Source organism: Euwallacea similis, chromosome 20 (assembly GCF_039881205.1).
Source record: "Euwallacea similis isolate ESF13 chromosome 20, ESF131.1, whole genome shotgun sequence".
NCBI lineage: Eukaryota > Metazoa > Arthropoda > Insecta > Coleoptera > Curculionidae > Euwallacea > Euwallacea similis.
The window spans coordinates 2,342,013-2,367,066 of NC_089628.1; the positions used below are offsets into that span (position 1 = coordinate 2,342,013).

Consider the following 25,054-nt stretch of genomic DNA (forward strand, 5'->3'; position numbering starts at 1 on the left):
ATATTAATTACGCAGGAATTATTGCGCATCTACTACTCGTGACTCATTGTGCAATGAAGACGAGTTGTAGATCGTCACGATTCCTTTTTATTGTGCGCGTGTAAACACCTTGCAGACGATTGTATAACAAGATTTATATCTGCTTGAATAAATAGTAAGCAATTTCTTTGCATCCATCGATATTGCGAATTAAATGGATATTTAATGCCACCGTGGAGAGTTTATGCTATTCAGCTGCTGGAGACGCACATTACGCGCCTTCTCTTGCAATTTCATTAAATATATATATATGTAATTTTATTAGTAGAAAGCGTATATATATATATATATATATATATAGTATATGTAATCCCTGAAAGTGAGAGTGAAATTATTTTCAGTATCTGGCTCAAATGTCGCCCCATTGGCCTACTACTGTAAAGGTCAAAAACTGAAGCAATTCCAATGTGAATTGGATGGTCTGGTGTCGACAGGCATATGAGTGAGCATTAAAGAAAGAGAAATCCCATATTTGGCTTTATAAAACCATATGGGAATGAGCCTGCACGTTTCAACAGCGGTCCAATCACTCAGAGTGTCCTTTTCTAGACTTCAACCATCGATAACCATAAATGATGCGAAGTCGGTTAAATTAGGGCGAAGTTGCGCAAATTCAGAAATTTTCCGTTTTGAAATTTGAAAAATTCCGCTGGCTCTCGAGAGTATTCGAAAACACTAAAATTTTCAAAAAACGCTTTTATATTTTCTTCGGCTGATTTGACGAAATAATTTAAAATGATCGACACTTGATCGACGCAACTTTGCCTCTTCTGCAACGTGACGATGTCAGATTCGAAATCCGACGTTTCGATTTTCAATAATCATCATCAATCTTGTTTATTCTCATGTGGGCCATCTGAGATTTCGGAACTAGGCTTCAGAGCGGTTTTTCGCAAAACGCAAACTGAATCGTGAGTGATTGTTCGACTACAAGTGAATCGGCCGTCAAGTGATGTGGGGTTGCCTAAAGTTGAAAACGCTCTTTTAGTCTAAGAGGGACCAGATCGCTGGCGCCATCTAGCGGAACGCGCTTATTACTATTAATTCCTCAGGTTGTTTTTGATTTTTCTAAAGCGGCGGTTAGCTCTTTGGTGGGGTGTTCCCTAATAAATCAATCGATACAGTACTGAACTTATGAAAAATGCATCATATTTCGTTTGATATCTAGTTTATACATTCAATCTAAAGCGAAACGCCCTTTCTGAGCAAACAACATTTAGGTCCTTATAACAGATGTTTCCGTACGGTATGTGTATTTCATCTTCCTTACATTTACCTTAACTTAATAAATTAAAACAAAACACATAATAAACAATCCTAGTGCTTGTGGTACTTGTAGCTGGGGTGCGACACCACTCTCCTCTTCTTTACTTTACGCTTGTGCTCGTGCAAAGGCGCGTTCCTCTTCCTCTTGTAAAAGTCTGAACTCCCGAACTCCAACGAATCTTCGTGATGATGCTCCTTCTCCTTGATTATAATGGGATGATGCTCGATCTTCGGCGGCTCTTTCTCGATAATGATTTTCTCCTTCTCGTGGAAATGGTGGTGGTGTTCAGGTACTTTGATGATCTTTGTGTGATAGATCGTTTTGATTTTTTGAGGCACGTGGATTCGGTGATGGACACTGTGAAAGCAGCAGTCAACAGTTAATGTGAGTATTGACACGAGGAAATGTGAAGAAACTGAATTTTTGCGCCACATGCAAGCGCGTCTGCAGCCATTTGCAATACTAATTAATTAAGGAGAGAGTTTAATTTGTGATGTAATGAAGTGTTGCCTGAAGACATAAAATCTTAACAATGCTTATTATAGTCAATTTGAGTATTAACAAGTTTCTCTATGAATTATTATATATATTATTTCGAAAATTCGAGTGCATTCCGGAAGCGATTACCATTTTTACGCATGTACTTAAACTTGATCGAGAACTTTCTTTAGGGGAAAGTTCTGACATGTTACACAATGTTCACGAAACCCTTGTAGTTAAATTAACAACGGACTTTTAAACCGAAGAGATTCACGCCATCTGGCAAGCGCCGATGACGGCTTTTTGCTGATTTAAATGCTGCTTAACTCTCAGTGATGGATTAACTGTATGATAGTAATTGACTCTTTAGACTGGTGAATGGCATTGGAATTAGTCAACTTTAGACAGTGAAGGCGCCATAAAGAAGGTAAAGTCTGCCTCTCAAAAAACTGAGATTTTAAAAAGTTATGCGGACACTTTGTATATATTACAGGTACACATGCAAAGTTGAAAAACACAAAAATTTAGAGATGTATTGATTAAAAAACAGAGCCGGTCCGGGGAAAAACAAAAATGGCGCCGCGGCATGTTATGTTAATATGGCGGATTTGAGTATTAAATCGGCGGCATTTCAGAGGATACAATATATTCGTCTTCACTTTGTGGAGAGCGGATTAAATTGACTGAATTTGTGGATGGATTCGAATTGTTATGGGCGTACTTACTGATGGTATGAACCTCCTGGAAGCGATTGGACAATCGCGAATAGAACAGTGGCCAAAATCAAGTCCTAAAAAAAAAAAAAAAAGTAAAATTTTTTACGTGATGCAAATGAATTGTAACATGTTCGAAGAGCAGAATGGTGAATACATACTCTGATAAGTGTCATCGCGATGGATGACTACAATGAGATCCTTGAAAAGGCACAAGTTCAGGAAACCGACACCGACGATTTCTCTCAATATTATCGAGACCCGTTTCTTGCAACACTTTCCTATATACATACGAATTCGGAACTAAACTCTATAGTGGGGCTGACTATAATAATTCGACGAGAACAAATAACAAGCCTCCCGTTTCCGCTATACAGTATCAATCGCCGCACTATTATTTCACTAGTACGCAAAAATTTTACTTTTCGTAACGCCCTGATTGTGCTGGAATAATGGAACGAAGACACGCATTTTTTATCGCCGTTTCGCAATTTGGATGTCAAGAGCGAGTTAATCTTGGAATTTGAATATCATATATGAGTGTGTATTCCGAAAGCGTTTAAACCCCTCCATTTTGCACTCGAATTGTGTGGCGGCTAAAGACTTTCTTCTATACATATTTAATATAATAATAAGATAGAGATTGTTTAATAACTTAGTACGTACAGCCAGTTAATTTATGTGCAATTAAAGCAAAATTGTCATGCCAACTAAAGTCACGTAAACGGCAACATGGCATCTAGCATTTGTTTTTTAGGGGTGGTTGTAGGGCGTACGACGTTGACACGAACGGTATCGGACTCGAGGAGGCAGTGTTGCCAGACGCAGCAAAATCTCTAATGCTTCATGGTTTCAAAGATTTGAGACTCGCTCAAGCGAGAATTATTTGAATTTATTCAATGCAATAATCGCTCCTTTTAGTATCCATGAAATGGGTAATTCAATGTGCATTGTTTCTCCAAAATATCATAAATAGGATCTTTTATTTCAAGTGAGTTTCTAATAAATTTGACTGAACCCAAGAATGCTTTGTAAAAGGATTACTGCTCGAAAGAGAAAACCACAAGAATATGATGGTTTCCTGAAATAGGAAATGTCCGGTAATTTTACGTAATGTGAAAATTTCCCAGAAGCCTTCTCCTATAATGAACTTTGCGTTATGTGAGGGTATCAGGAAATTAGCTAGGAATCTGAGACATTTACTAGCAGCAGTTTGGTTGCAGTAAATTGGTTAAGCGCATTATGCGTAATAAGAACCAACGCATTAGCATAATTTTAAACTAAATAATCAAATACCGTAGAAATGCAAAGATTCTACCCATAGAAAAATCACAAAAACAATTATAAATAAACGGGGAATAATTGGTAATAAATTAAATCTCTTAAATATTTCTCAGGTCAGTTGTGAGTTATAAGTTTTACTTAGTAATAGCAGGGATTTGAACCAGGCCGCTGGCGCCATCTACTGGAAAGCGTCTGTTACTAATTTTTCCGAGGTTTTGATTATTTTAAAGCGGTTTTTTAATCATTTAAATGCCACCCCAATTTGTGTCTGAGGTCATATTCCCAAACAAAATAAAACAGATTGCTGCATAACTCTCTGAGATAACACATTTGTTTTACAACACCGTCAAATGATTTAAGTTATTATCTGCGTCACTGACTTAGATTCGAGCCACTACACAAATAAAATTGTTTTCGACAAATATCGCTTATTGCACCCAACGAATGGTGTTCCAGAACCACCTTCGGCAATGTACAAAACAGCATTTGGTGGGTGGTAATTGGGTTTTCTATTACGCCGTCTTTAAAAAAAATTTAAGGCAAAAAAAGTGGATTATCTTTTAATTCTTCAAAAAATGACTTGAAATTTTAATATGAGAATATATGTATGTTTCCTATCACCAAATTTAAGTTATTTAATCATTAATCAAACAAATAATATATTTATAGTTCTTGAGACAATGGTGAATGATAATTTTGCAGTTGAGCTCTGATTAGATTTAAATCTAGGTGCTAAAATTAGAAATGAAAAGTATTTCTCAAATAAAAGGGCCCCATTTACTGCATAACACTGTCTACAATATACCTTAACCTTTATTGCTTAACGTCTAATCTGAAGGCCAAACCGTGCTGCTATTTGAAGGTGACCTCGAATGCATCCAGGAATTTTACGTTCATGAAAAAATGTTCTTAAAGCAAAAAAAGGAACAAAGTAATACAAACAAGAGTTTTTTTGTAAACTGTTTAATGTAGTAAACTTAAAAGTAACCTTAAAAACAATATATTTACAATTAACAATAAAAATTAACAACACGGTATTTACAGTACCTTTACGGCTTGAACATGAGACATGCAATAACACGTTCTAAAATCTAGAATATTCTGTGTACTGACAGATTGATAAGAATATCAAATGCATGTCTCAATCATCACATCACAAATGAGCAGAGGGAAGAAACATTCCTTCAGTTTATACAGTAATTCAAACAAATTTCAGACCATTACTTGAAAGATGCTATGGTAAAAAAATTTAGGAAATTTATGACTAAAAATATGAAGTTAAGAGAACAGAAAGGTCATGTAATTTAATACTGGTTTGAAGTAGAGTTGGTTCAAGAATTCGAGAATCTTCTTATTTCTTATCCCATCCTCCTCCATGACCACTGCCGCCTCCTCCTCCATATCCACCCCCTCCTCCGTATCCACCTCCGCCGCCAAAACCGCCTCCTCCTCCGTATCCACCTCCTCCTCCGCCTCCATGATGATCATCGTGACCGCCTCCGAATCCGCCACCTAAGTATAATGCTTTCATTTTCAGAAACATGTTCCTGTTGATTATTCATTCATTTACCTCCGCCAAATCCGCCGCCTCCACCATAGCCTCCGCCTCCGCCATAGCCTCCTCCTCCGCCTCCACCATATCCTCCTCCTCCGCCGCCGTGGTGGTCATCGTGGCCGCCTCCGAATCCTCCACCTTAAATAATCATTTTTTTTTATATTTCGATTAAGGATTGCGAATTGAGGCTTACCGCCTCCATAACCACCACCACCTCCTCCACCGTGATCATCGTGGCCACCTCCAAATCCTCCGCCTGGAATTATTTGTACTTTTAAGAACAATCTTGGTAATAATACAATGGAAATATTACCTCCGCCAAATCCACCGCCGCCTCCGTAGCCGCCTCCTCCACCGCCATGGTGGTCATCGTGGCCTCCTCCAAATCCTCCACCTATAATTAATAAGAAAGTGAAAATGAATGAAAATAGATTTCAATACCTTACCTCCTCCGAATCCACCGCCGCCTCCGTAACCTCCACCTCCACCACCATGGTGATCGTCATGTCCGCCGAATCCTCCCCCTTAAGACACATTTTTTAGTAAATGATTTTTAAATAGGAAGTAAAAAAACGTACCACCTCCGAAACCACCGCCACCTCCGTATCCGCCACCTCCTCCATGGTCATCATGTCCACCACCTCCTCCAAATCCTCCGCCTGCAATTCGAAAATTACCATTTTTGTTTCATAAAATTGCAAATTAAGTTGATAAAAAAAATACCTCCTCCAAAACCTCCACCGCCTCCATAGCCTCCTCCTCCACCGTGGTGGTCATCATAGTCACCACCTCCTCCTCCGCCGCCTCCTCCATGATGATCATCGAAACTACCTCCGAATCCACTGCCTAAAAATAAAATGCACGTGTAATTTAGGATTATCGGAATGAGAATTTTGTTTTCTCCATACCTCCTCCGAATCCGCCGCCTCCTCCATATCCGCCTCCCCCACCTCCATGATCATCATGACCTCCTCCGAATCCACCGCCTCCTCCATATCCACCTCCGCCACCACCGTGATCATCATGACCTCCTCCAAAGCCGCCGCCGCCTCCGTAACCTCCTCCTCCTGAAAAACCACACCATGTTCACCTCATTCCGTATATTACGAAAAATTTTAATGTATTCACCTCCACTTGGCAAAGGGTCTCCACCTTGTAAGTGAATTATTTTAACGACACCTCCGCCACCATGGCCACCACCACCGCCATGACCGCCTCCCCCTCCGTAACCTCCGCCCCCTCCAAATCCTCCTCCATGCCCACCTCCATAGCCTTCTCCGTGACCTCCTCCATGACCTCCTCCATGACCTCCTCCATATCCTCCTCCATGACCTCCTCCATATCCTCCTCCATGACCACCGCCAAAGCCGCCTCCGCCACCGCCTCCATGATGCTCTTTTATCGCGATCGTATATGAAGCGGTGCCGCCTCCATGGCCACCCCCGCCGCCGTGACCGCCTCCAAATCCACCTGCAAACGCGTGTTTGGTTCTTTCTTTTTAGAGAATTTTGACGAAATTTAGTACCTCCTCCGCCATAACCACCGCCACCTCCGCCGCCTCCGTGGTGATCGTCAAAGCCACCTCCGAAACCACCTTAAAAATGAATAAGGTGATTTTTTTTATATAGGAACGATGAATATTTACCTCCAAATCCGCCGCCTCCTCCGCCATAACCGCCGTCTCCGTGATCGCTATGGCCGCCACCTCCGTGATCGCCGTGGCCGCCACCTCCGTGATGCTGTTCAGGTTCAGGGACATGAATTTTTATGTGAACACTGCAAGAAAAGTAAGATTTCCATAACCTCCAGTTACTGGTGTTCATAAGAACTTATTAAATACTCCAGTTAGTTATCTGAACATGGGTTAAAACACCCGTAAATGTGCGTAATGTTTTCATAGCGATTTTGGATAGAGGATTCATTTAATTTTAGTCCAAAGTGTTTCTGCCTCTGCAAAGCCATCCTCGGGGGCAATGTGTATAGTTCTAATTAACTTAAGAGAAACTTGCCTAATATCTCCGTTTAATTATCTCGGCATTTATAGTCGTGCTTCGAGTAAATATATATTATATACAGGAAAGAGGTCCAAAGCGTGAGAAGTGCTCAGGGTCTGAAAATCGCTTGACACGACGGATCTAATGGAAACTTTCTTTTTAATTACTTTTGCAAGTACTAAGATATATGTAGAGAAATGTTAAAACGTCCAAACAAGTGCTTTTGTCCCGTGACAAATAGTGATTTTCTCGAGATTTCTCGCTTATGAAAATTTATTAAAAATTCAGTATTTGCAGACACATAGTCATATTGAACATACCCCTTCTGGCTTTAATACTTACTGTTCCTTCCCAAATGTCGCCTCACTGTATGCCAAGAAGACTACAACCAGCAGCGCCCCCTATAAAGAAAAATATTGTCAATAACTATACAAGGTGATTCAGAAATATTAATAAAGATAAAAACATTTTTCTCATTTGTGACAACGCCACTTTACTTTTAAATTACTTATTGACCCAAGGTTTTTACGACTTCCATTGAAAGGACTCAAGAGTCCCGAAAATATTAGCGCAACTTAACCTAAAACTAATGACCCCCCCCCCCCCTTCCCCCTCGCACACACAAACGTTAATAAAATATATTTTTTAAATTTTATATTGAAATCATTTTTTTTTTACTTACGAGAAACTTTGAAGTCATAATGCGTATATGACTCTGGCGCACGCCACGTTTTTGTCAAATCGTGAATGCGCCGTCCGAACAAACGCACCTCGGATTTATATGGGTGTCTAAGCTTACGGGAACACCCCGTATAACTCGTCATAGACGTGGGGAATGGAGGGATGCAGATGTGCCCGCCAAAAGCGCGCTTTCTTGCCTTAGCACGCGTGTTGCCAAATCTCTGGTCTAGAGCAGATATTGCCGCGTCGTATTTGAAAGACGGTGGTTAAAGTGAGGTGTTAAAATATCCCATTGAAAAGTATAGAAAACACGTTTTAAATGAGCTTCTTAAGTTACTACTCGTATCTATTGTTTAAGCTTTTTGGAGGGTCAACAGGTAACGGTCTCGCTAACCCCAAGTTTCACAATTTCTCATTAATCTCTGATGATTTTAAAGCATTTTCGCTAGTACTCTGAAAATAAACAAGCACAATCTGACAACAGCGCTAGTGACACTGACCCAGAGCCTTATGCTAAGAATATGTTAGAGAGTGAAAGGATGATAGAAAACTCCACAATTTGCTTGATTGCAGAAGTAGTAAAGGCAGCATTGGCTTTGGCGTGTCCTGTGAAGCAGGAAATAATGCTTTCTTCCAAGGTTAACATGCACGTGATTTACATAAACAATCTTCGATATTTTACCAAAAAATCAGTATCGATTATTGAGGGGTGGTGATGCGGTGCGGATCTCAATTGTTTTCCTTTAACTGTCAAGTTAATACTTACGTTGTCAAACTTCCTACTTCCCAAAGTTAGTTTTTGGTATCGGAGTTAACGGCATAAACAGCGTTGCAACGTTGCTGGGTAGTGTCAAAAATTCGAAAACATAGCGAACACCTACCACAAGTAATTTGACTGTCCCTTAATTTCCTGGCGAGGTACCATACACTAAATGCCTTTTCCTCGATTGTCCTGTAGAAGAGCTCATTTTTATTGCGAACCACGATTTAATATTCCAAAAGTCTGAATTATTTACAAACCGAAAATGCGCATCTTGTCATTTGCGCTCTTATATCTGAATATTTATATTAGATATGCGAGTAATAGGACAATTTAAAGGGAATGAATACAGTTCTAATTTGATGCTTGACCGAAATTTGCGTCTGATTAATAGCGTTCAGATTGGGATTATAATTTTCCTAAAAATGATGGATTTTTTTGCCAAATTTAAAATATCTGTCTCTAATCGCACTACTTCAAAAATAATTCCTCTAGAACCACAATTGTGAGTTGTCTGTCATTGGCCGCATTCAGCAATTTCTTACTTCACTCAAACTCGTGTCGTACCTTACGTCATTGATACGCTCAATCATAATCCTGACCTAAACCATAATCTACCACTGATCGTTCCTCACAGGTCGTTAGACCCACCGTAATTGATTAAGTTGCGTTTTCTTTCCTCAAATAAACTTTTTTCAAATCTTTAATAAACCTACTATACGCTCTTCATTAGCATTCATATCCCATTACGTACTATTTACCACTGACCGTGCCGATTGCATCAAAATGTAGTACCCACAAATCTTCCTGTGAAAGTCCGACCAAATTGACGTTTCTTCATGGCCCAACCTTTATAGACAAACGGTTTCATCAATTGCACGTCTTCAGGCAGTAAAATCAACACAGAATTGAGATTAGGAATGATGATAATTGAGATTTTTCACCTTTCGGCAGTTGTGAAAGAAAATGACAATTCGGGAAACGAATTTAATAGTCTGAAAACGCATAATTTCGGCTCAAAATTCCGCCTCTTAACGTGGGTAAATGTTGGCTTAAAGGTGATAATTACCGGTGAGTTAAACTCGGTCGCAGTGTGTCAATAAGCCACTGAAGAGAGAATTAACGCCACACTGTGCGAATAGGAAAAGTAAAAGTAAGCCGTAAAAGGAATTTTTCGTAAATGTAATAACCGTTATTGCATAGTCTTGTTTGAATGCATTAGCGCTTCTGCAGAGTGTAATGGGAAGAAGCACTTGCTGGTATACAATGATGGGAATACACACAGGAAGTCCCACGTATTCGATCATAGAGAGAAAGAAAGAAATTTATTTCGTGAAATTTGAAGTTAATCACAAAACGGGGATTCTCACTGCTGCTTTTTTCAGCTTGTTAAATGTTAAAAATTCTACCGCAACTGAAAATTTTTTTCCGTTACTTTGGTGACGCTAAAACTCTACTTTTTCATATAGAGCATCGCGCATACTATTTGGTTTTTTGGATCTCCTATTCATCAGAGTTATTTTTCCTATAGAAATCCCTGTCTTCATCTGGCTGAGTTTCCAGATAACATAAAGGTTGTTAAGATTACGTTTTTAATAAAAGATCTTTAAAGGGAGTTTTCGACACGATCCTCTTTATGCCCAAGCAGCTCGATTTTTCTCCACAGCGCACCCTGAACGTCATTGAACAGCACATGCCCAATAAATACAATATTAAAAAAAATTTTGGAAATCTATGTATAGAAATTTCTGCTGTTTGTCCACTTTAGGAACAAAGCTTCAAGTTATAAAAAAACTTCTATTACATCTCGTACGTATGACTAAGCACAGATTGCGAACAAGACAAATAACGATACATCAAATGATAGTGGGTAATTGAATCTCAACACTACAATCTTCAAAATAGTGAAAGTGCTTGAATGCCCATAGTCACGAAGACAGGGATATTGCTCCTTGAAGAGTGGTTCTTTCACATATTCCGCAACCATAATATCATCATACGATTGCATAATGAAGATCAAATATGGGGTCATTCACTCGAAGGTAATATTGAACAAAAAATCATTGATCAATGTTAAAATTGGCCATAAAAGATGCCAAACGTTAATGGTTTTCTCACGCCATCAGGAAGAGATACTACATCAATAATACCATCATGAAGAGCCCATTGCGTCATCAGTATAATGCACCATCATCAGGTATGCTGGTCGTGACATATTCCCAAGTGAAGAGGAAAGTACACTTCGTTCCTTTCACTATCACTTGAGATGGTGGGACCAATAAATCTCGAACTTTAGCAGAATGTGCGCGATGAATTATGAAATTTCCTGCACCGGAGGAAGCAAAACGATAGAAAAATGTCAAAGTTCAAAAAATCTGCATAGTTTCCTGCGTAATTTACATCTTGTTTCTCATCAGGCGGGGAATCCTCCTTTCTCCTTTTTGTTATGCACTCTATGGTCAAACATTAATCGTAAGTAGTAAAGTTGAAAAAGCGGCATTGGTTTCTCTTTCATGCAATAATAATGTTAACAAAAGCTCGATATCTGCGACGTTGTGTACCTGTATAAACTACACTGAAAGAATATTACGGGTAGTAGCCTAAACTGAATGAAAGTAGTTGTGTGAGTCGAGGGTCTTTCATATGTTTAAGGTTTCCCTATTGAACTCCTACTTACTTGGGACTTACCCGAAGAGTGTGCTTATCAAAAGGTTATCAGAATGAGTGGTTCTCATTTATTTTCAAAATTTTGTTTTTGAGAAATTACAAAAATAGAAAGTAATAAAAAAAAAATTGAGCCAGCCCAGTTTCGAACCGTCTTACACTAACTCACGAAGACGATTTTTTACTACTACGCCAAAAGCAAACTAGTCAAAGAAGTCGAATATCTGAATTAAATGTAAGCGCCAAAAGCTAAAAAAGGTAAATAGTGCAACAAAAATTGAATTCAGCTAAATCGACGAGTAACCCCTGATAATATCAAAAAAGGTAAAAGAGGAGATATGAAAAATTTCAAAGCAAAAGAAAAAACAAGCGGAGTGTCCGGTGAGATTCAAATCCTTCAAAACATAATTGCAACGAACAATTTGCGCCATGATGACGATGAAACTTCAAATCCGATTATCTCCGTTTATTTCTGTAGCTTACAAAGCGGCTTTGATGAAGCAGTTTGACGTATCATTGAATTACAGTAATTAATTCTCTAAATTAAACAAGTGGTTGAAATAAATATTATTTATAATTAATTTTTAAAATTGTGAACGCGACAGACAGCTCGAGACTCCTATCGTAGAATAATATGTGTGCTGCCACCTTTTGATATTGCGATGCATTGAACGTCCTCCTTTTACCAGTACAAAGAAGCAGACAACACACAGTACTTACATGTGTTGCGCTTTTTCAAGCTAATAAAAGAGGACGCCATGGTCTTCATTGCATTCATATGCAAGTTTTAAAAACGGATTTTCAAAAAATGAAATATGCATTATCTCTAGAATGTATTTGATACTTAACATGAATTAGAAACATTAGGGATTAAATTTTTAATGTAAAGAGTAAGAATGGAATAGATCAATGGTATATGCAATTCAAATTAGTGCAAGAAAGTTGGTTGAATTTCCACGATAATGCACTTCAGTGCGGGCAACTTACTCCTGTTATACGTGTCCGTATGCACGTCCAGAGACCAGAAACCACCGTTAAAACTCATTTACGGCACTATAAATCGGTCCAAAACCGTAATCCGTATCATTCGTCGGCCTCTCAACAAACCTGATTAAACCAAACTGTACTTTTCGGTGAAATTTCTGTTCCGACCAAAAACGAGAAATTTGAATTTTAGATTTCATTATTGCCCACTAATTTTCCACTCATTTCATTAATATTTAAGATTATTCAAATTAATGTGTGAGCTTGGCTGGACGAAGAGGAAAATCGGTTTTGTCATGTTCTAGAACGAATGAGACTAACAGATTCAACTATAGATCCCTTGGAACCCATAACAAAAATTGTAGGTTCGGGATGCCACAGTTCTTCATTCGTTACGTCACAAGTAAGTAAATATTATTGAATATTTCTAAATACACTTTGATGCAGAGGTTCCAATTGATGATAGAGTAATTAGAGCCTTCAGGAAGTCGTGATTTCGAAATTTAGAATTTCCAAATTTTCGAGACGCGAAAACTCTACTTTTTCATATAGAATTCCCTGTGAATTATTCGACCACCCCGTATCTCTTAAGATAATTGAAATCACAGTGGTGGGGCTCGCTAAACGGGCACCCTGTATATTACGCTATTGTTTTAGTTTTCTGCTCATTAAAGCCTCGAAGAAGCTCCTTAGGAAACCACCATGGAGGTGCTTAAAACGGAAGCACTCAGCTTATAATAACGGTTATCCGTATTAGTGTCATTTCTTCCAATGACAACAAGCACTATGCAAACCAGGAATTTGTATTGCTTTCTATTACTTTCGCCGTTATGCAGCACTTTTACTCCGCAAAGCAATAAATCAATTGTTATTAATAGGATTTCAAATTACATACTAGAATATATCGAGATCGTTGCTGCTGATACAGAGTGTTCATTCGGATAATAATACAGTGCTGCACATACAGAAAACGCATTTATTCGTCACATAATCTTGCACCTCGTATCACAGTTAATATTGAATGGGGACGAGAACATCAGTGGGCACAGTTACTTCAAATTAATTTATTGGCAATATCTCTAATTAGACAATATTCAGTGCATTACCCTGTAAATTGTAAACTCAAACCTTCAGCTAACTTTGGACCTTAAGTTTTGCCTTGAAAGCAATGAAAATTGCCCTTTAACTTAACGTGTCAAATCATCTGAATGAGTGAATTTTGGTCCTGAAATCGTACTTCAAATCATCAGGATGCTCTTCTTTAACGGGCTTCACCCCATTATCCGCTGCTGCGGCTTGGAACCATGGGTTGACCACCGCACTGCCCTGATTTAGTAACAGAGGTTTCTCCTAAAAATGCCATTATCTTAGAACGTAAAAGAAAGTGCCTAGGTAAGAAACAGGAAAAGCAGTTATGCGTTTAAGAATATTCGATGCGGCTTAAAAATGTAGATCGACAACGTAATAAAGTCGTAGAACCGGATGATATTCATATGCGGTTATAATTATAACCATTAGGTATTCATGATTGGATAATTGCTAAACTAGCTTACAATGCGTTAATACGCTTTTTATCAACTCGGGTTTTATTTCATATTAATTATTCCACAGAGCCGATGACCTTTATGAGATTGAAGATGAAGATGGGATGAGAGGGACGTGTGGGCTGTGCCGTGGGAACTGTTAAGCCCCTTACTAACTAGATACGATCTTGATTTAGAGATAACATAATTTCCGGATTTCCAAATTGAATGTTGGATTTAAATAAATTTTAACGATGGGCCCTTTAGTGTACATGTTGGTCCAATATTGCCTAACATGTAGTTCCATTAGTAACAATTTTGACCTATAAATTATTGATCGGAAGGTACAAAAGGTACCGCCTCAGTTCCATTGCCCACACTCTTACAAACGTCCTGCTGTTCCGAGTTAAGATATATGATCGTGGTTTCTTTAATTCAAATTTTATTCATTTTATTGCCTGTTTAGTTGTTATAACTTCCCATCGATTACATTTCGAGGAGCACTATTGATGGAGAGGATTCGACTTGAAAGAATTCCTATACATGGGAAAATGGCTTCATTTAATGTGGGTTCCTGGTCAGTGAAGCGGTCTCAGAGAGAAAGATACTTAATTTGCCTTCTTCATTAACGATTTAAATAATCTCCTTTCGGGTTTGAAGTTGAATTAGAACGTTTGAATCAACTGATATAAGAAATACTAGGAATATTACGTTTTCTTGACAAAAGGTGACGGACAATTAACAGACTGTAATGATGCTATTTTAGATACAGCTTTAGGGTCAGAAAACCGCTTTTCTAATGAAAAAAATCATTAACTCGGCCGAGTATTCGATTGGTTTTATAATTCTCCAGTCATTTCAGCCTTGATCTGGCTATGATATGAAATTAAAAAAAAAAGTAATATTTGAAACGCTAAAACTCCACTTATTTATAACGAGCGCCTTGTGAATTATGCGATTTCGACCAGTAGACATACCTGTGGCCGGAGTAAGGCACGACTGCCACCCAAAGACCTACTATACGATGGGGCATACCCACTAAGGTAGCTCCCGAAATAAGGGCCAATAGGGTGCGATCTTAGCCTCAAATCGTCTACATTTGTGAGCGCCTTTCCAGCACCGGATCTGCCGTACTTGAATACAGGGTCGTAGAAATGATCTTGAAGATCCCTTAAAATATCGAAAATAGTTTTAAAATGCTTAAAAGAACGTTGGAAAATTGTCCCTTTACCTCTAATTAAATAATGATATGTGTTGGATCACTAAAAGTCAAGAAGATGAACATGAAACTAGAGAAAAAGATGAAGAAGACAAAGACGAGAAATTTGCGAGACAAATTCCACTTACTTCGAAATATATTTGGGGTGTTTATTTGGAGTCTCTTCAGAGAAAAATACATCTTCATCATCAGAGACTACAGAATCAATAAACCTTACTCGAGATTCTTTAGGTGTTATCAACGCTTCCTCATCATCCAAATATACTCGGACCGTTTTAGGCGCTTTCCTGCAAGTAGTTAATCACAAACAAATGGCATTTTAATTGCCAATTGAAAGTTTTGACTGACGAGGTAATGAGATTTTAAAGACGTGCAAGGGAGCAATGTCAAGGCACAATATTGAGTCATTTAAGTGTCGTTTTCTGACTATTGCACCATCATTATCTATGGTACATGGCCTGTACGACGGAACAATAACGCTCTTCATTTGTACATGTTCTCGTTGCTAAATCTGTGTTTTTATGACATACTTACGCAAATCCATATGAAGCACTGATTATTCGGTATTGGAGGACAAGAATTGCAACCTAAAATAATGCAAAAAATAGGGCTCTATATTCGACAATTTGTATATAATTTGCTTTGATTCCTCATTTACAATTTGGCAATCTTGCTTTATGCAGTTTGAGGACTCCCGATCACGCCGTCCTTGTCGCACTCGTATGAATTCTCCATAGGGCGGCTGCAATGGTTTGACAAAAGACTAACGCAGTGTTGCAAGTTTTTGGTGCCTATAGGGAATTTAAAGGGTAGCCATATGATTTTAAGTAGTCAATAATAATTTTGCGTCGTCAGAGTCCTTGTAACTATTTGTAAGAGGTCAGAGGGGGGTTTATTTGAAATTGACACCTTAAATATTATTACGCAACCAGCAAGTAAAGGGAACCAAAGCAAATCCGATTAGAACCATAATAGTAAGAAAAGCACTTACGCACCTGTAAAACAATAGCAGCGGTCTTCATATTGTTAGAATCGGCACTGGCCCCCTGGCGACAGACGCGCGTTCTTTTATCGCACTGCACTAACGAAGAAAGCTTCATTTATAACCTTTTTCACTCCCAGCTGAAAAGTCTGCATTTTTCTTCAGATATAGCTTAACATCACTGCAAATATCAGTGTTACTGCTTCGACCTTAATCCTTGAAATTCACGTTGAAAGTGCAGGTGAGCATTCAAATTTGCACTTTTTATCGAAGATTAAAGGAATAATTGTCGTAGTTCGATTACGCCTTAGGTGTTCGAATAACACATGCGCATCACCGGTGGTGCTACTTTTAAGTGGCAGGTGCGAAATGCTCAAGATGTGACGCATTTTCCTTCTTCATGCTTCCCATCACATGGTTAGTTGCGTAACCGGTAATGCGTAACGCAAATCGGCGCAATGAGGAATTAAGCGATAAATGCCGGACGGAAGAACCGGCTGACGAGAGTTAAACCGCGAAGACTACTGGTTGGGAGAGGGGCCGTATATCGAAATTCAGTTATGTAATGTATAGCCGTCTCCATGCGCTTAAAGCCAAACCACCAACACTTGTTGCTTAACTCAATGTCCGAAACTTACCGATATGGGACCAGCAGAGGCCACTGTAAAAGTATCATCACTACTGTAAACTACCAGTTAAAACCAACAGCCTTGTAAAACCTAAGCCTTATAGTCATAATTATGGATGTGTTGCGTAGCTATTAGCCGAGCCAGCACTAAATCGGCTTGTTCCACCTATACTTCGCAATCTCGTCCCTTTTCCCGTGGCCAAATTTACTTTCGAAGAAAGTGTTTGTTATGGTCCGATTCGAATTGGAGAAATCCCAGTGATAGTGCGGCACTGTCCGCTACCATTAACGTGATGGTGAAGATGAAGGTAGAGTGAGAGCCATTAAGCCATTAACTCAATCGAATCGGTAGAAAGGATACTAATTTGGTCAAGCAAGTGGGAAATTGTTGAAAAAACTACAAATATAACTTTTCCTTCCATCTCAATAAATATTATAAAATTTGCAAGTGTAGCACCCTTATTAGGATTTAAAAGTTAATCAATCATCATTGAAAAAATTAGACTTTATTAGCGCACCTCGACAGGTTTTGGATTGAATCAATGCCTGAAACCATTAAATTTCACCTGGAAATGGAAGACAAACTGCGTCGGGGTTTTCAATGAAAAAACATTAAATTTGCAGGTATAATGAGAAGTGAAGAAACCGAGGAAACAATTACAATGCAATATCTTCGAGGACCGTCATATCCTCGTTTGCCCATGCAGAACTACATAACTTTCCCGCAAAAAAGGTGCTGCTTTGGTATTAGAAAAATCACCCAAATAAGCCTGAAAAGGGTCTTGGGACAAGACAGCAAAAAAGGGAAACTGCGACCATAAGAAATGCGAAGCAAACAACCTTCTTAATGTTTCTTAACTCGGGTTGAACCATTCACCTAACCGCAAAGAAAGCGAAATTAAATGCTTCGATAAGTAATTGTAATAAATAAATAAATGATCTGCGAAATATCTTTGTTCGCAGCAGTTACTCCCTCCATCTGCCCTTAGATATACCAAGAAACTGTTCCTTGCGGTGGGTAGAGGTATGCAGAATGCCCCATGGAAAAAGACCCAGTTTTCATTGGGACTTAAACGTCAAAACCTCCATTAACAAGGCATGGAAAATTTGCTCTTATTAATCGTTCATGTGTAATAAATTCGAAAAACAGAATATGCAGTGTTCGTTTCTGGAACTCAAGCGTGAGGATCTCGGTAACCGTGAAAGATACGAGATCGGTTAAACTGGGACAAAGTTCTGCAATACGGAGTTCAAGAATTTGCCGCTTCAAAATTCGAAAAATTCAGATAACTTTCGGAGGTATTTAAAGAAAACTGAAATTTCCGAAAAACTTTTTAATTTCTCCTCAATTTATTTGGCGAGATAATTCAAAATCACTGACCCTTCATCATGGCAACTTTTTCCATTCCAGAATGTGGCGATGTCATATTTGAAATCCGACGTTTCGGTTTTCGACAACCATCATCAACCTCTTTTTCGTCCCTATCTTGGATGTTCCCATTTTTGAATTCAGCTTTTTTCTGATTATGATGATCACATGTTAAAGTTCAGTCTGCTCCAGTTGAACATGAGTTGAGCTCCAGAAATGGAGACTCGTGTAGGGTAAAAGTAGAGTTTTTGCGCAGCGAAAATAGTTTTCGGACATTTTGAAGGCTAAAATTCCTCGATAAAGAGGCGAGGTATGGACAAGTGTATGAAAGAATTGTGCTTTGTGATTGCGTTCTATGGAAAAAACAGAATTTCCGCGGCTCAAAACGAATCACATCATCACAGAAGCATTGGAACCAGGTCCTTATTAATCCTGATATTACTCTACAACAGAGAGATAGCTATAGGATTTCTATAGTTAAGTGCATCTTAACGAATGGTAACTTCAGCAAATTAAATAATATACAGGGTATTCAGAAACAGAATCCCAACTAATCGAAAGTCATTTCTCCGCTCTATTTTGATATTGGAACCTCCCTAATCAGATTTGGTCACCTACAGATTGATTGACTCTTGTCCTTGATTAACATCATTAGCATTGCATTACACGAAGAGCATCAAGGTGGTGCCAAGTCGGTTCATTGACAAGTTGAACGCTCCGCTAAATCTTCCTTTTGCTTTCATACCGCCGCCTCCTCGGTTTGTATCACGAACGTCCTTTCATTTCACTCTTCTGATATGATACCGAAATGTAGCATATAAATAGAGAGACCGACACTTACGTTACCGCATTCATCCCGATTTAGTGCAGTGTGATTTCTATACGTTAGCTCGTCGTAGCGGATATTACGCGCAATGGCTTCCGGATACATGGTAAACGTACTCTAAAATTTCATTCCGATGCCTTAAATTCAAAGAAAATTTTCAGATTGCTTCCATTTTGTTCCTAGCCCTGTTTGAGTATTGCAGTGCTGGTGGAGGACATGGAGGAGGGTAAGTAAGTTCTATAATCCTTTCATTGCCTCCTAGGACTTTCCGAGAGGAGAAATTGTGTTTTATATCCTTGTTTAAGACGCAGGAAACAGTTCTGTGCGCTCAGAACCCTTTAGCTTTAACATAGAACCCAAAAAAGTCTGCTTTTGCTAAGCGGAACTTTTCCAAGTTCAGTGTTGCAGCGCCAAGGTTGCACGAAATGGTCCGATAATCTCGCTTTAATCACCGCAATTATTGTCCTAAAATTGCCTTAGCACACACATCGACTATGAACGAGCCCCATTTGATTTCAAAAACATCACCATTCGTCAAAATTAGGGTCCATTTGCGGCTTACGTTCGCGAAAAGGAACATCTTATGAGAGGCTCGCGTGCTTGACAAAGAAAGGTAATATTGAACCCTGTTTCAAGGCGAGATGTGGAGAATTAAAATTGCACTTCATTTTTTTACGAGTTCAAATCCTTTCAGAAAAAAAATCAGTAAAATTGGCAAATGGAAGATAAATTACGAATATCAGCTAAAACTCTTTAGGGCTTTAGGTGCAAATGTAAATTGGAGCAGATTGAGGGTGCGCGACAACTCTCAAGGGCATTTCTCTTTGTAGACCAATGAAATTCCAGTGTATCAGAAAGTGGAGTTTTAGCGTCCCAAATATAGCGCTGGAAGTTTTCAAATATTTTGAAAAATCACCTTATGAAGGGTCATCTGTATCGATTTTGAGGAAGATCCGTGTTAGCGCATTTGCTTTGGGCATCAATTATTTTCAGCAACATTTAAGGGCAGATTATGAACATACGGTTAATACTATCTGAAAGTTAATGTTTGTGACTGGCACAACACGTGGGCGAAAGGCACATTTAACAATGTTATTTCAACTATTCACGCATTGCAACGTTTTCACTTTCAGTTTTTTAAATTTGCTTAACATTAACATTGAATCAACCCTGTACATTGGCCCATGAACTGTTTTCATCAGTAAAAACCCATGGCCGTAACTCGAGGAATTTAACGTTCCTCTCGACGGAGCGTAAAGAATTAAAAGATAATCGAGAAATGCTTTCACTGATCTTCTTTCCGTAAATTATCGGATTTCTCTTCCTAACGAGATACTTCGTATGGTTCCGGATTGCTGATCAATAATAAGTATGATAAAGCACAATATGCACCAATTAGCAGTCGAATTGGAGAAGTGAACGCGCAGCTCATTAAAGATTTATCTTTTGCACGAACTTTCTTCAATTAATTTTTTTTTTTTTTAATTTCAGACACAAAAAAGTAATCATCCACGTGCCGTACAAAGTCAAGACCATCCACCACACCCATACGGTCTACAAGCACGTAGGAGGGGGTGGTGGAGACGAGGGTGGCTACAAGGTCATTGGCTATTCCGGAGATGGTGACGTCAGCTTGGGTCATGGACACGAAGTGCACGCAGACGCAGGTGAACATGCTGGAGGATTCTCTGTGGGGGGTGACCATGGATACTGGCACTCAGGTAGTTAGAACGAGACGGATGCTGCCTTTCACTTTCTTCCTCGTTTTCATAATTTCTTCGAATAACCTCAACTTCATCCTAACTTATAAAATCTAACCTAACTTTATTAACAATTCCGCTGAGAGGATGGTAGCGAAGAGTTGTGGTCTGTGGCGCAGAAGTACCTTCTAAGCATGCTCCCATTCACGTGGTCCGACCATTTACCATCCCGTACTTAAGGTAATTATTTCACCACTGCACCTAAGTATGTTAAACCTGCTGGTCATATCCCTCTTCATGTACAAGATTACACTGATGCCTCAATTAATCGTACTTGTTTGACATGATTCTTGGGAGTCCCTGTATGTTTATTCATGAGACACCCTATATATTGTATTTAACGTTTTTATAACTTTTCCTGCAGTTTGAGCCTTTATGGGTCCATGATTTCAAAATTTTTAAGATTAACTATGACTGGAGTGCTAAAACTCTACCTTTTCATTTGCAACGCCGAATGTACTATGTCAGTTTTAGAATTTGTTACTCTTTAAAGTCAATTTATCCGCAATATTTCATATACCGATTTCTCTTAGTTTTCAAGAAATATTTGGATTTAAAAAAGGAAACATTTTTCATTGTTTTTAATGGAAGTTTTGGGAGTGATTCTATTTACTCGATTTTTCCCATTGAGCTGTATTACTGATTATCATGAGTCTACCAATCAGAAGGGCCAATTTCCTAATACACTTTCCTACAGCTATCTTTATCGGTTTCGAACAATCTGAGTAGCAATTTTCTCTTAGTATGTTATGCGAAAATTCCACTTCTTCCTAAGTATCCACTAAAACTTTCTTCGTATACGCCGTTCATTCCGGCACTATTTCTGAGCCTTAACCTTCGGCAGGCGGATCAGACGGAGGTCACTCTGAAGGCATCAGCCTCGGAGGATCCGGAGGTCACGACTGGAGTGGAAGTTCTGGAGTAGGAGGCGGCGACCTCGGTCTGGGAGCCTACAGTGGCCACGATCTTGGAGGAGCCGATTTGGGCGGCGGATACGACCTCAGTGGTGGTGACGGAGGTTACGGAGTCGGTAACTCCATCGGCAGCGAAGGTGGTCACGACCTAGGCGGCAGTTTGGGCGGTTACGGAGGTTTCGGAGGAGGCGACGACGGAGGCCACAAAGGCTACGACTAGATTTCTTTTTGCTGATTCTTGTTGATGAAAAGACTTATTTATTCTGAATTCGTTACCTGCATTAGTTCTCACACTCACTAGTCTGTTGAATAGTTGTATAGTTAGTTTTAAGGTTAGTTTTATCATTGATCATTGTTAAGTTGCCGAGATTTTTTGTTTTTTAATAAAATTTTTTGTAAATATTTGGTCAGTACGTACTTCATCGCAGCCATCAAAGCAATCCCGAATCTTAGAAACTCAAAGATTTAATAAAGACTTGTTAGTCTAGGCACATGAAGCTCGATGAATTTGAGCTGTTTTTAAGCAGCAATTGCTGCACGGGTTCCCGAGATATTGGCGCCAAAAATCAGAAATACGTTTGTTCTTTGGAAATTTTCGAAAAAATTCGAATCTTTAGAGGTGTAGTTTGTGACCCAAATCGACAGATATACCGGATGTTCATGCAAAGTGATTCCTCCCAAGTTTTTCAAATTTTTTAAAATAAATATTTGAAGTGAATTAAATGAAGAATACGCCATTTTGACATAAAAAAAAGCGTCTTTAACAGCCATTCTGAATCCAAATATCAGCTGTGTATTGAAACCTTACATATAAAATAGTCGAGGTCACTTCCGATTAAACCGGAAGATGTAAATAACTGTCTCATGCGTCAAAAAATGGCAACTTGAGAACTTATTATGTGATAAAGAATTGAAATGTTTATTTTAAAAATTGTGCAAAAATTTAGAAAGAAATCGCTTTGCCAAAACCACTCAGTAGATTCCATATTGGGCTTGAATTCCTCAATTAAAGTTCTGAAGCTGTGGAAACTTCAGGCATCTTTATTTTAAGTCATTTTCAAAATCGCAAAATGGGAACAGTGAAAGGGGAAGTATTTAATCTCCGAAACTACAAGAGATATTGCAACGTCGTTCGCGCAAGCTCTTAGCTCACCAAGATCAATTTTAGCCGTTTTTTTCAGACAATTGCTCCGCTGCGTTTCGAAGCGCTCTCTTCTTTTGGAAATTTTCTAAAATTTGGTCGACTCCCTTTCACCTAATTCGACTGATTTGAATTCTATATTGACCCACTGATTTTCATTTGGGGACCGAAAATTATTTATCGACATTATCATCTGACCCTTCACACGTTGATTAACGTGGCAGCCATGATGTTTTGACAAAATCGTAACGCTGTGTTGCCATTTAATGAATAATTACCAAATTCAAGTTTTCAGGAATGGGCTGATAAGGACAAAAGACAACGTCGTGTAAAACAATTGATATAATTTCAACTAGTTACACGTAAGAAAAAGGTACAAAGTCGAATGGACACTATTTACAAACATTTCAGATACAATAATTCGAGGCGTAAAGAGCTCCAAAAGAAACCTCCAAAATTTCCCATATTCTCCATTACCGCAGATCAGAGAAAATCGTATTCCATTTACACTGGCACTGGCCACTTTCTCATCATCGCTGCAGCCACTGTACCTATTAACTAGAAGACTAAAGTGGGCCGTGCCGTAGTGCAGCAAATCTGAACTCGTTCCTTTTCTCTGATTATAACAAAACATATTTGGGGACCGGTAACAAAATTAAGAATAACAACGAACGAAGAACAATAAATAACACTGAAATTCTTTCAAGGAAACTAGAAACTTTCCTATTTACAAGGATGAGGGATAGAGATCATTGGTTGCCAACTAGTGCCAGCCGTGATGGGATATTCCATGGGAGTAGGTGGGTTCTCCTATGTGGATGCTGCCAGAGACATGTCCAGAGCTGAAGGCGTCTCCTCCCTCACCGCCGTGACTGACCACCTCCCCGTCGTCGGTCCCGACGATTTTTATGTGTTTGGTGATGATCTTCTTGGTGTGGACGTTGGTGTGCTTGATAGGGACATGGATTATAACATGTTTGTGTCTAGAAGAGGTATAAAATTATTTAAATTAATTAATAAAAATATTTATTTTTAATGGCAAAAACGCAGCCATTCTCATTTAAAACCCTTGTGTATAAATATCCAAAGATCTTGCGTTTTGCCGTCAGGAACGGAATGTTTTACATTGTATAACACTAAAATAATATTGATCTTTTTTTATCATGAACCAGATCGCTGGTTAACAAGGAAATTGAGGTAAACTTTCATCTACGCGGAGCGCTAACGGCAAGCGAATGTGAATCGACCCACAATGGATCAAGTGATTAAAGCTTACGTAATTTGGAATATGAATTTGTTATAAAATCAGCTATATTTACAATAGTAACCTCAGGATAATGCCAGTTATTAGACAAAGTTTGGCAACCTGGCACACGCATAATGACAAAACAGTAACGCTGCATTGCCATTTAGTGAAAGTACAGGGGTAAATTTTTTAAACGAATGATCTTACCCTCCTCCTCCATGGCCTCCACATTCACTTAGTGCCACGAGAGCTAGGACCAAAGCACATGCAATCTGAATTAAAAAAAGCAAAATTAAAGTACTTTACCGCGAAATCACTGACATTTTTGACAGCTGTGGCAAATATCAATTTATTATAAAACTCTTTGAAAACGAATGCCAGTGGGTAACTCTGTCGTTTATAACGGCCATTGCGTAGATCTCTAGATTTTTGAGCAAAAAAATGGTCTTACCAAAATTTTGGAGGTCATTTTGAAAATAATGCGATCGAATCGGATGGAAGTGCACCGCACCAAATGTGATTAAGCTATGGATTCCTAGACATGCGGACACTTTCCCTTTATATGCCATAATTTAATGAACGAAAGGAAAGGAAGTGATACAATTCGAGATCCGCGCCAATTGGCCGATAGTTTAGAGGAGAACTACCGAAGCGTTCACCTTGATTCTGACGTAGCATCAGGAAGTAAAGCAGCTAAAACCATCCCGTAATCAGTGCGCTCGAAGAGAGAGGGAGAGAAATTGAGAACTGTGGTAATCTGTTATGTAACGATTATTCGAGCTAATTGTCGTTAATTCGGGTAGCTTTAAAGATAAATTTCCTGCGAAATTGCAGCAACAAAATATAGAGGTAAAACCTTTTTTCGAAGATGGTTCGGCAACCTGGCAGAGTTCACTTTACAGCGACCTTCTTGCCCCATGACGCACCCTGCTTTGACAAATGAATAACGCCACGTTGCCATTTTTTGTACTTAAATAAAACACCCTACAAGTAAAAAAACACTATATTTACATTTAAAATTCGAT

General features: G+C 38.8%; 5 protein-coding genes and 1 long non-coding RNA gene across 7 annotated transcripts; 1 reads left to right on the forward strand and 5 right to left on the reverse strand.

Moving 5' to 3' along the window:
- Nucleotides 1-1,295: 1,295 nt before the first annotated feature.
- On the reverse strand, nt 1,296-2,974 carry LOC136415470 (uncharacterized). Its single transcript, XM_066400053.1, has 3 exons — nt 2,661-2,974; nt 2,512-2,576; nt 1,296-1,663 (listed from the first exon to the last, which is right to left on the reverse strand). Exons 1-3 carry the CDS (start codon nt 2,673-2,675, stop codon nt 1,357-1,359), a joined length of 387 nt encoding a protein of 128 aa, XP_066256150.1. The 5' UTR covers nt 2,676-2,974; the 3' UTR covers nt 1,296-1,356.
- A 2,160-nt stretch (nt 2,975-5,134) lies between these two features.
- Nucleotides 5,135-7,010, reverse strand: LOC136415586 (uncharacterized). The gene is made up of 11 exons (XM_066400226.1): nt 6,971-7,010; nt 6,864-6,920; nt 6,467-6,808; nt 6,247-6,405; nt 6,062-6,184; nt 5,917-5,997; nt 5,785-5,862; nt 5,652-5,732; nt 5,532-5,594; nt 5,354-5,476; nt 5,135-5,295 (listed from the first exon to the last, which is right to left on the reverse strand). The coding sequence occupies exons 1-11, from the start codon at nt 7,008-7,010 to the stop codon at nt 5,135-5,137; spliced, it is 1,308 nt and encodes a 435-aa protein (XP_066256323.1).
- A 26-nt stretch (nt 7,011-7,036) lies between these two features.
- On the reverse strand, nt 7,037-8,156 carry LOC136415691 (uncharacterized). Its single transcript, XR_010752640.1, has 3 exons — nt 8,015-8,156; nt 7,675-7,733; nt 7,037-7,114 (listed from the first exon to the last, which is right to left on the reverse strand). It is a non-coding gene; the product is annotated as an uncharacterized lncRNA (long non-coding RNA).
- A 5,308-nt stretch (nt 8,157-13,464) lies between these two features.
- Nucleotides 13,465-16,985, reverse strand: LOC136415632 (uncharacterized). 2 transcript variants are annotated; one of them, XM_066400310.1, is made up of 4 exons: nt 16,159-16,763; nt 15,698-15,750; nt 14,922-15,114; nt 13,465-13,771 (listed from the first exon to the last, which is right to left on the reverse strand). In XM_066400310.1, exons 1-4 carry the CDS (start codon nt 16,261-16,263, stop codon nt 13,622-13,624), a joined length of 501 nt encoding a protein of 166 aa, XP_066256407.1. In that variant the 5' UTR covers nt 16,264-16,763; the 3' UTR covers nt 13,465-13,621. The 2 variants fall into 2 exon arrangements, 1 of the variants encoding a protein (XP_066256407.1); XR_010752622.1 differs by lacking the exons at nt 13,465-13,771; nt 14,922-15,114 and adding an exon at nt 15,375-15,450 and having other exon boundaries at nt 16,159-16,985.
- Nucleotides 16,986-18,927: 1,942 nt separating this feature from the next.
- LOC136415403 (uncharacterized) lies at nt 18,928-22,004 on the forward strand. The gene is made up of 4 exons (XM_066399971.1): nt 18,928-19,074; nt 19,130-19,194; nt 20,460-20,689; nt 21,573-22,004. Exons 1-4 carry the CDS (start codon nt 19,057-19,059, stop codon nt 21,860-21,862), a joined length of 603 nt encoding a protein of 200 aa, XP_066256068.1. The 5' UTR covers nt 18,928-19,056; the 3' UTR covers nt 21,863-22,004.
- A 1,218-nt stretch (nt 22,005-23,222) lies between these two features.
- On the reverse strand, nt 23,223-24,628 carry LOC136415459 (uncharacterized). Its single transcript, XM_066400029.1, has 3 exons — nt 24,481-24,628; nt 24,237-24,301; nt 23,223-23,766 (listed from the first exon to the last, which is right to left on the reverse strand). Exons 1-3 carry the CDS (start codon nt 24,496-24,498, stop codon nt 23,547-23,549), a joined length of 303 nt encoding a protein of 100 aa, XP_066256126.1. The 5' UTR covers nt 24,499-24,628; the 3' UTR covers nt 23,223-23,546.
- Between the last annotated feature and the right edge of the window lie 426 nt (nt 24,629-25,054).